The sequence below is a fragment of the Belonocnema kinseyi genome, chromosome 6, assembly GCF_010883055.1.
Source record: "Belonocnema kinseyi isolate 2016_QV_RU_SX_M_011 chromosome 6, B_treatae_v1, whole genome shotgun sequence".
Classification (NCBI taxonomy): Eukaryota; Metazoa; Arthropoda; class Insecta; order Hymenoptera; family Cynipidae; genus Belonocnema; species Belonocnema kinseyi.
In genome coordinates this window covers 89733576-89744416 of record NC_046662.1, presented here as the reverse complement: position 1 = coordinate 89744416, position 10841 = coordinate 89733576, and the positions used below count along the sequence as shown (strand labels likewise).

The 10841-nt window shown below is 27.4% G+C and overlaps 1 protein-coding gene across 1 annotated transcript in view; it reads left to right on the top strand.

Moving 5' to 3' along the window:
• LOC117174207 (mRNA-decapping enzyme 1A) overlaps positions 1-10841 on the top strand; it is a 29764-nt gene that overhangs the window by 1367 nt on the left and 17556 nt on the right. Inside the window, exon 2 of the mRNA XM_033363072.1 lies at positions 3461-3881. Within this exon, the coding sequence (XP_033218963.1) occupies positions 3461-3881 (421 nt within the window). The remainder of the gene's footprint in view (positions 1-3460; positions 3882-10841) is intronic.

The following is a 10841-nucleotide window of genomic DNA, read 5'->3' as shown; positions in this document are numbered from 1 at the left end:
GCAAAGATTTCAAGAGGGTTTAGGCCAATTTAACAGATTAAAGGAAATTTCTTGAGTCAATTCTTAAAGATTCCAAAGAATTGCATACAATATCTATGAGTTTTAACTAATTTAAGGAACTTTCAAGGGATTTCATGTCAATTCAAGAGTTTAAAGCATTTTAATGAGATTTCAAGTGATTTAAAACGATTTCAAATAATTTCTACATCCTGTTAACTGTAAATAATTATTCAAAATTGTTAAGGCTTTCAAATATTATCAATGAATTTTAAGAGATTTTAATAGATTTAATGTCTATTAATGGTCTATTTCCGGGATTTTCAAAGTATTTAAAAATATATCAAGAGATTTTACAGGACTTCTAAAAGGATTGAAATTAACTTTCAAACATTTTAAGGGATTCCGAAGATTTCCTAATGATTTCAAGTGATTCACGAAAATTTCAATGTATTTCCAAGAATCTTTTGAAATTTCATGGCCTGTTTTAAAAAATATTAAGTATTATCGAAATGTTTCAAAATATTTCAAGGGATTTCACAAGATTTAAAATTATTTTTGAAGATTTCATGGGGTTTTCACGGTGTTGGGATTAGACCTTCCGCCTACACACAGAATTAAGAGATTTCTTAACAGTTTAAGGAATTTCAAAAGCTTTCTAGTGATTGGAAAACATTTTTAAAGATTTCAATGGTACTGAGGATTTCAAGTAATTTCAACAAGGTAAAAAATTATGAGGCATTTCAGACGATTTCAATGGATTTTATCAAAATTGTTGAGATTATTTTAAGGGATTTTATGGATTTTCAGAGTAATTAAGAGAATTTCATGAGCTTTCATAAAATTTGAAGGTATTTTAAGAATATGTTATAAAAAGATTATAAAATCAGAATAGTAAAGAAATATATTATAATTTAAAAAATAAATATTTAAAAGTAAATACTTTTAAATTGAATTTATCAAAGTTAAATAATTCAAAATTCATCCACTTAAATACATCTTTAAAGTTTAAATATTTTACGCTCAATCTATAAAAGTTAAATATTTTTGAAATGTAAATGATGGTAGTTGCTCAAATTTGAACTATTTTTTAAATCTAGTTTTAGACTTGAAGAACGTTGAGAAGTGTAGTTTCACATTTACATTCAAAACAATAATATTATAGTATCGACAAAATAACAAATCGTGAAAATAAATATTTAATTTAACTTATAAATATCACGTTTCAATTATTAGTTAGGGTATTTTCTTAAAGAGAAAGTATTTTTCATTATGACAATGATTTTAGACATACAGAAGTCCGTATATAATTTTTTTATATAAATTCCTTAATGGCAGAACCGATTAAAAAATTATTGAAAATTATCATTCTAAGTACAGCATTTTTACAAAAGGCTTTGTCTACTTACCGGAAAATGTCATTGAATTTATGGTTTTACCGGGAATTTTACAAATATAAAAAAAAAGTCTGTCTAAGTTTGATTTTAACAGTTTTTTAAATAATCAGTTGAAGTTTTATCTTTTTGAATTACGGTATCGTTTAGTTTACAATGTGTAATTCAAAAATCTTTCACTTACAAAGTTTCCATTTTGGATTTTAGTTTCAAGCGTATAGTTTTTATTCAAAGAATTTCCAAATATACGCTTGAAAGACTTGAAATATTAAAAATTAGTAGCGTTTGGCATGGACAATTTTGGATAAAACCCTATTTTAGTAGATCGAAAAAATATCAATTATAATAATTTTCAAAATCAAACTATACGGAGAATATTAGAAAACGAGTAATAATTCATTTTACAAACCGAATTGGAATAAGTTCAAAATTTAAGAATTTCCAGATTTCAGCGTTAAAAATTGAACTGCTTCAATTGATAAGTCTTAGTTGTAAAAAAATGTAAACGCTCGATTTAAACTTTATAACCGATTTTCAATTTCAAGATAACTTTAAAATAATATATTCATAATTAAAGGCTTTCATTAAATTAAAAATGTTGTTTTAGCCTAAAGTGTGAAAAAGTTAACATTTGAACCTTTTTAATTAAGAAACTAACAATTGCCTGATATTTAGAAATATTTTATTATCCATGTAAAATCAATAATTGTAAATCAAATATTCAAAACTGAACAAAAATCTAAATTTCGATTCTTACCATTTTTATTTTTATATTTAAAAAATTTAATTTACAAGTAAAATTGTTGTATTTTGATGTATAATAAATATTGAACACCTATAAGTCCTAGAAAAAATCGCGTAAGTTGAAGAGTTATTTAGAAGGTATGTAAAGATTTATGTAAAACAAAATATAGATTTTTGCAGATTTCGAAAAAATTTTAAAGCTTTTTAAGAATTATGAAAGGTTTTAAAACAATAAAAAACATTTTCTTAAGATTCCTAGAAAAATTAAAAATAATTTTTTATTTAAAATACCTAATTTTTAAAGCATATTTAATGGGATTTAAAAAGATTTCCAAGATTGGAAAAAATAAATCTGAAAGATTTAAAGGAAATATTTTTAATTTTGCACGATTAAAAAAAAATTTTCAGGAAGAATTCAAATAATTTTCAAAGTTGTTTAGAAGTTGTGAAAAAATTAAAAGAATAACTTAAAAATTGAATATATGTAAAAAAAACACGTAGATGGTTCAAAATTTTAAATTAAAATTTTGAATCTTTTTAAGGATTTGTCAACTATTTAAAATGAAAATAATTTGACTTTTAATTTAACAAAAGTTCAGTTTATAATGGAAATTTTATCGTTGAATTTTTGATGCTTCTAGTTAAAATGGTTTTAAATGATTTGCGGCTTAGTTTATATTACTTCAAATGGAAAAATGTTTAGCTTTAAAGTTCGAATTTTTTACATTCATTGACCGTGAAAAGTGTTTGAGAACCGGGAAATGACGGGGAATTTTTGTATGTGATTAAAACGGCCACCCTGACTGTAATCCCTGAAATAATCATAACTAGTTTTGTGTAATATATTTTTTAAACTTCTTGTAACACTCCATATTAATTTATTATATTAGGAAATTTTAATATTTTTTTCATATATTCATCTTTTGCACATATTTTAAAAAGATTTTGAAATTTTTTGTATCTTTAGCTTTAGCAACGTGTAAACTTCATATCCATCACAAATAAATTCCTCGATATCTCACTTATATTTCCCCATTCTCTTGGATTACCTTTAATCAAAACAAAAATATTTTAGACAGTTTGGAAACTTGTTTGTTTTCGAAAATTTATTTGTCTAAAGTTGTCAAATGCTTAGCAATCATTCATATATATTTCTAAAATAAAAAAGTAACGATAGTTAATTTTTTTGCAAAAGTAACTAAGAAAAAGTTATATATTCAAACGATAAGGATGCCAATAACTAGTTGTGGTTTTTTGATATTTACCGCTATTGGCAACTGGTTTCTTTTAAAAACTAACGTATCTACGACTCACATTTGTTGTAGATTGAACACGAAAAACCAAGTGGAGCCAGTAACACGAGGTCTAGATTTACAATTACACGAGCCTTTCCTGCTGTACAGAAACTCAAAATGTGATATTCACGGCATCTGGTTTTACGAGAAAGATGAATGTGTGCGCATAGCAGCGATGTTGAACAAACTCGTAAAAGATTCCGAAAATACGGGCAAAGCTCTGCCGAAAGTAAAAGCTGTGCAGCGCAATCCAAATAATGTAGATATATTCAGCATGCTAAGTAAGGCGCAAGAAGATTTTAATATAAATCGAGGAGGAAATGGAGAAAGTGGAGTAGGTTCTAGGTCTCCAATGAGCAGCGTCAATAATGACATTCCTGGACCTCTATCAGCACCTTTAGGACCTGATGTTACTTCGCAAAGTGTAATGGACTTCTTTGCAAAAGCAAAGGTTAGTCGTTACTCAAATATGTTCAATAAATTCATAAATAGCAGCCCTCGGACGTTAATCCTACTATTTTCTCAAATTACTCGCTAATACAACTATTTTGCCAATCTGCCTTTATACATATTTTCATACCTCTTCGCTAGATTTTCTTAATTTTCAATATTATTTTTGTTATTTTCTCGCGGAAAATTCAATTTAATCAATCTTCTTGTCGGTTGAAAATTCAAGTCTTTCAGTTAAGGGCATGTGATACTTAGAAAATTGTCGATTTTGCCAGTTTTAGGTTCCCCTGGCTTTTTTTCTAGAATAATAAATATATTGTCTTAAAAATTTGGGAAATGATAGCGAACATGCTAACGGACGTCCCCACACACTTTTTTGTGGGTTAATTCAAAAAAGTTTTAATTTAGCAAAATGTGATTAATTTGCATAGCGCTTAGGAAATAGTATCGATTTTTTCAATGTTAGATTCCCCGGCTTTTTTCCTAGTATAAGAAATATTTTGCCTTCAAAATTTGGGAAATGATAGCGAACATGTTAACGGACGTCCCCACATACTTTTTTGGTGTTTTTTTTTATCAAAAAATTTTGGATATTGCTAACAACGTGCGTGTATATTTCAAGATGAAAAACGACGTAACCTCAAAATAATGCATACGCATAAAATTTTTATTTAGCACAATAAATTTTTTTGTTATTATCAAAAAAAAAAAAAAAAAAAAGATTCTGGGGACGTCCGTTATGATATTTTATAGCATCTCCGACTTAAGTTTTAAAAAATTTTCATTTTTGTGGAAGAAAAGCCGGGGAAACTGTAAGTATCACATGCCCTTAAATATTTATCATTTTAGTTGATAATTCATCTTTTAGGTTAGGAATAAAAATATTTGGTTAAAATTTAAACTCTTTTGTTGAAAATTATTATAACTTTTTAAATATCGAAAATGATTTTTTGTTGAAAATTCGTCATTTTGGTAGAAATCAATGTTCTGGATTGAAAGTTGATCTTTCTAGTTTGAAATTCAAAGATTTACCATTTTAGTTGAAAAATTGTTTTTCTTTGGATTAAAACTATTAAACCAGTTCAATATTCCACAATGTTAATTAAAAACTCATTTTCTATGTTGAATATACATTTTTTACTCAAAATTCAATGATCACATTTTTGGTTGAATTCTTTTTTGTCTAAAGTTCAATTATTTCATTTAAATATTCATCATCTTAGTTAAATATTTCATAATCTGATTTAAAAATTCATCTGTTAGTTTGAAAATTCATTTATTTGAGTTGAAGATTCATTATTTTTGTTGAAAACTCATGTTTAAAAATTTGTTCATTCAACTATTCCAGTTGAAGATTCATCATTTTGATTGAAAATTCATAATTTAGGTTAAAAATTAGTTTTATGAATTAACAATGTAACTATTTCATTTTCGGCTGAAAATTTTTTTAAAATCAAAATTCATCTATTTGGTTGACAATTTGTTTCCTTTAATAAATATTTTTTATTTTGTTGTTTGAAAATTCATCTTTGTGGACGAAAATTCAAGTATTTCAGATAAATACTCAGAATTTTTGTTAAAAATGTATCTTTTTGGCTTAAAAGTCAACTATTTTAACTAATTTTTCTACCTGAAAGTTTAAATTTATCATTTTTGTTGAAAATTTGTGTTTTTTAGTGGAAAGTTCAATTATTTGTTTCAAAATTCACTCATTTTAAACAAACGAACGAATGTGTTAAATAAATTAATAAATAGCAGGCCTCGGACGTTAATGCTACTATTTTCTCAAATTACTCGCTAATACAACTATTTTGCTAATTTGTCTTTAAACACATTTTCATACCTCTTCGCTAGATTTTGTTAATTTTTAATATATTTTTTAATTTTCTCACGGATTCAAAAGAAGACGATCAACTCTACCAGAACGTGGAAAGAAATCTTAAATACGTAAATTAAGTCAAAATGTATATAATTACGAAGAAAAAATTGAGGTATTTTGAAAAACAAAGTAAAAAATACAAATACGCATCACTTCGTGAATACTTTTTTTTACAAAATTTCTAAAATACTTATTGCCTTATTTTCCAAAAAAAAAATACATATTTTTTCCATGGGAAATTCTGTGAATACAAGTGTAGAACATGCCTGATTTGAAATGGATTCGGCCCATTGAACTATTGTACCCTATATTCAGTTAAGGTCCCTAAAGTACCCTATTTTCAAGATTTGGCCCCTATGGTACCCTATGTGCAATCTATAATGTAACTTTGAATAATGACCCTTTTCTTTCAATAAATTAACTTATTGGTTAATCACCATTCAATGCAGGTTATATACCTATTTCTGAATTTTCTTGAATTCTTTTGAAATATGTTAGGTAAATTAAAAATATTCCAAGGAATTTTTGATTAATTTCATTAATTTGAAGGCATTTTAATGCGTTTGAAATATTATCAATTGTATATTATTATTAGAAATTATTATTATTAAGGGTTTGAAATATTTTAGGGGATTTTAAAAGATCCAAAGGAATTTTCAAGAGATTTGAACAATTTCAAGGGATTTCGAATAGTTTAAATAATTTTAAGAGATTTCAACATTTTAATTGATTTAAAAAGAGTTTCTATTTCAAGGAGTTATTCACAAAAATGGAGGGTTTTCGTAAGGTCTCAAAGATTTGAAAAGATTTTAAAATATTGTTTGCAATTTTATTTGAAAATCGCTCTGAATTCTTCTTAATTTTTCCTGAATTCTTTTTAATTTCTCTTTACTCAATGAATTATAAACAAGTTTTTGTTCAATTTATCTTAAGGGCATGTGATACTTAGAAAATTGTCGATTTTACCAGTTTTAGGTCCCCCCGGCTTTTTTTCTAGAATAATAAATATTTTGTCCTAAAAATTTGGGAAATGATAGCGAACATGCTAAAGGACGTCCCCACACACTTTTTTACATTATCATCTAATGAGGAGGTAGGTATTGGTTTTATGTAAAATTTCACTTTGTCGGTTTTCTTAAAATCTTCACGTTTTGAGACCCACTGAGTCAGAAAAAAACGATTTTTACTAAGGTGTTTGTCTGTCTGTAGTCTGTATTCTGTAGGCACGATAACTTTCGAAAAATTGATCAGATTGGATTCTGCTTTGGCACACTTTTTTAAGGCCTAAAAAGAAAGAACAAGTTCGTGAACCAGCTATTTTGGATCAAAATTCAAAAAGTGAGCACGTTTTCAAAATTTTTAAGACCACATTTTTTCAACATTTCAAAATTCTATGAACGGTTATTTATAGTACTCAGAATCCCAAACAATTTATCCTAATGACTTTTCTCTATAAAAAGAAAATAATTAGAGTTAGAGCATTTTCAAAATCCAAAAAAAAAACTAAAATGAGCATTTGAAGCCAAACAACGCATGCCATGAAAAAAAGTCAAGAGAAGAAAAACGTTGATTTTTGAAAGCCCTGCAAGACCGGCATAACAACTTTTTTGATTTGGTCGAAAAGTTGAAAATTCGAAATTTGATCATACCTCAACTTTTTGAAACATTTTTTTAAGATTTTAAAATTCTATGAACGGTTATTCATAGTACTTAGAAACCCAAACAATTTATCCTTATGACTTTTTTCTATAAAAAGAAAATTATCAGAGTTAGATCATTTTCAAAATCCAAAAAAAGAAACTAAAATGAACATTTCAAGCCAAACAACGCATGATATGAAAAAAGTCAAGAGAAGAAAAACGTTGATTTTTGAAAGCCCTATAAAATTATCATAACAAATTTTTTGATTTGGTCGAACATTTAGAATTTTATTGTACGAAAAATGATGAAAAATCCAAAAAGGCCGTTTTTTGGTCGAACTATGAAAGATACGAAAAAATTGAATAAAATAAAATTACGCGCCCTAAAATGTTCTACAAATTTTTTAACAATCACTTTTCGATAGGACGCGTAGTTTTTGTTTTAAGTCGTAAAAAAGAATATTAAAAATTACAAATAAATTAAATTTTTGAACTAACGACATAAGCTATAAAAAAACTTGTTTATCCAAAAAAAGGCTACAAATGTTTATTATTACTGTTTTATAGGATGCGCAGTTTTTGTTTATTCATAAATGAATCAAACTAAAAAGCTTAATTTTTTGACAAACAACGCAAGCTATGAAAAAAATAAATAGACTCATTCAAGTTTTTCATGAATAATTTTTTAGAGGACACTTAGTTTTTTCTTGATTCGTAAGATATAACCTTTATAATAAAAAAATTAAGTTATTTTAATACATTTTTTTAATGAATATTTTTTGTAAAACGATACAAGGTATGCACTAAAATTAAAAGAAAAAAGTTATTCACCCAAGAAGATCTATAAATTTGTTATTAATCATTTTTAAATAGGACGAGGAGATTTTCTTTTAATCATGAAGAATAAAATTGAAAATACAAATTTTAGAATAAATTTTTGGATAAAGGACACGAAAAACGAAACAAATTTTTTAAAAAAGTTTCTTTAAAAAAAAATATCTAGAAGCTTGTTTTAAAATATGATTAAAAAGTATACATAGTAAAAAAAATCTGCCCGCTTTGCGGGCACGTTCTTATAGCGCTCTGTGTGCGTGGGTAGCAAGTTTGAACGCGCCTGTGGCGCGCGATTATTGATTCTCGCGCTTCACGCTCGATGATGCATTCACCTCGCGATACACGCTCAGTCTTTGTGTTTACCCTACATTTGTGCGCAATTTTTTAAAAATTAAAGGTCAAAACCTCGATAACTTCTATTTGGTGATGAAGAATCCTCTTTTGTCGATCCTCCTTCAGCTTTAACGAACACATTCTCATTATGTATCTTGTGCGTCGCATTCGATTTTGTGGATAGTGCAAACTTTTTTGCATTATTACATTTTCATCAGAGAAGGTATTAGATTTGTGTAAAATTTGACCCCCTCAGTTTTTGTTAAATGTCCACGTTTTGAGACCCCCTGAATCCGAAAAACAGGTTTTTACGAATGTGTCTGTCTGTATGTCTCTGTGAACACGATAACTTTTGAAAATAGTAATCTATTAGATTGCCCTTTGGCACACTCGTTTAGTGTCAAAGATCAAGTTCGTTAGCCAGCCATTTCGGATGAAAATTCAAAAACTGGTCACATTTTGAATATTTTTGAGACCACTTTTTTAAAAATTCTAAAATTCTCTGTATGGTTGTTCATATTATTCAAAAAATTTAACATTTTATCCTTATGACTTTTTTCGAAAAATCAAAAATAACTAGAGTTATAGCATTTGCAAAATAAAAAAAAAAACTAAAATAAACAATTTAGGCTAAACAACGCATGATGCGAGAAAAATTCTGGAGAAGAAAAAATATTGCTGTTTGAAAGCCCTACAAGATTATGATAATAACTTTTTCAATTTGGTGAAAAAGTTGAAAATTCCAAATTTGATTGTAAAAAAAAAATTTTGAAACCACATTTTTTCAAGATGTAAAAATTTTATGCATATTTGTTCTTGGTACTTCAAAACTTAAACAATTTATCCTTCTGACTTTTTTCTATAAAAAGAAAATTGTCAGAGTTAGAGCATTTTCAAAATCCAAAAAAAAATTAACATTTTAAGCCAAACAACGCATGATATAAAAAAGTCAGGAAGAGAAAAACTTTGCTTTTTGAAAGCCCTACAAGATTATGATAACAACTTTTTTAATTTGGTCAAAAAGTTGAACATTCCAAATTTGATCGTACCAAAAATAATGGAAAATTCAAAAATTCCATTTTTTGGTCAAACTATGCAAGATACGAAAAAAATGAAAAACCTCAAATTGTACGCCCTAGAAAGAACTACAAATTTATAATCAATCTCTTCTCGATATAAGCTACGAAAAAAAATTAGACAAAAATTGATCATCCAAAAAAGAGCTATAATTTTGGATAGGACACGTTGTTTTTGCTTTAGTCGTAAAAAATATCATTCAAAATAAAAATATTAAATTTGTTTGAAAACACGACACAAAGTATGAACTTAAATTACCAGACAAAAGTTGTTTGCCTAAAAAGATCTATAAATTTATTATTAATCATTTTTCGATTGGACGAGTAGATCTTTTAATCATAATACATAAGATAAAAAATGAACTTTTTGAAAAAAGCACAGAAAAGACAAAAGAGGACATAGGCTCCTATATAGGACCCTATATAGGTTCCTGTATTATACCCTATACAGATGCGCAGTAGTTCTTATTTAATCGTAAAAAACAACATTAAAAATGAAAAATTATAAAAGCAAGGAAATAAGAATTAGTATGATTCAATTTTTATGCATATTATGAATTGTAATGATATACATTTATTGAAATGATACATGTTTCAGAGCAGCTTAGAATACAATCTAAAGCAAAATAAGAAAGAAAATACAAAAATAATCATGATAAATACAATTTGCTTTTTATTTTGCAATTTTTTAATAAGTAATCCCAGGCAGAGTTACATAAAAAATGTATTATAATTGATATAAAAGTGTTGTGTATAATGTAGAAAAGTTTACATGTTGGACAAAATCGAGTGCGAAGCACGAGGTACGTGATGAGAATGTGTTCGTTAAAGCCGAAAGCACTTTAACAAAAGAGAGTTCAAAAACACAAAATTACAGTTGTCAGTCCGTTGACTTTTGATTTTAAAAGGTGTGTCCACGAATGTGAGAGAAATATAAAGACCGAGCGCGAAGCGCGAGATAAATGTGCAATAGAGCGCGAAGCGCCAGATGAATTCAATATCAAGCGCGAAGCGCGATAACCAACAGTTGCGCACCCTAGGCGCGCTCAATCTTGCGAGCGAAGCGAGCCTCGCGCGCAACGCACGATGAGAAGGTGCCCGCGCACAGTGGGGTGAAATCGGAAAACGAGGTTCAAAATGACATTTAGAACGCAATTATGCACCGATTTTAGAATTTTTTTTTTGAAAAATTCAGAACT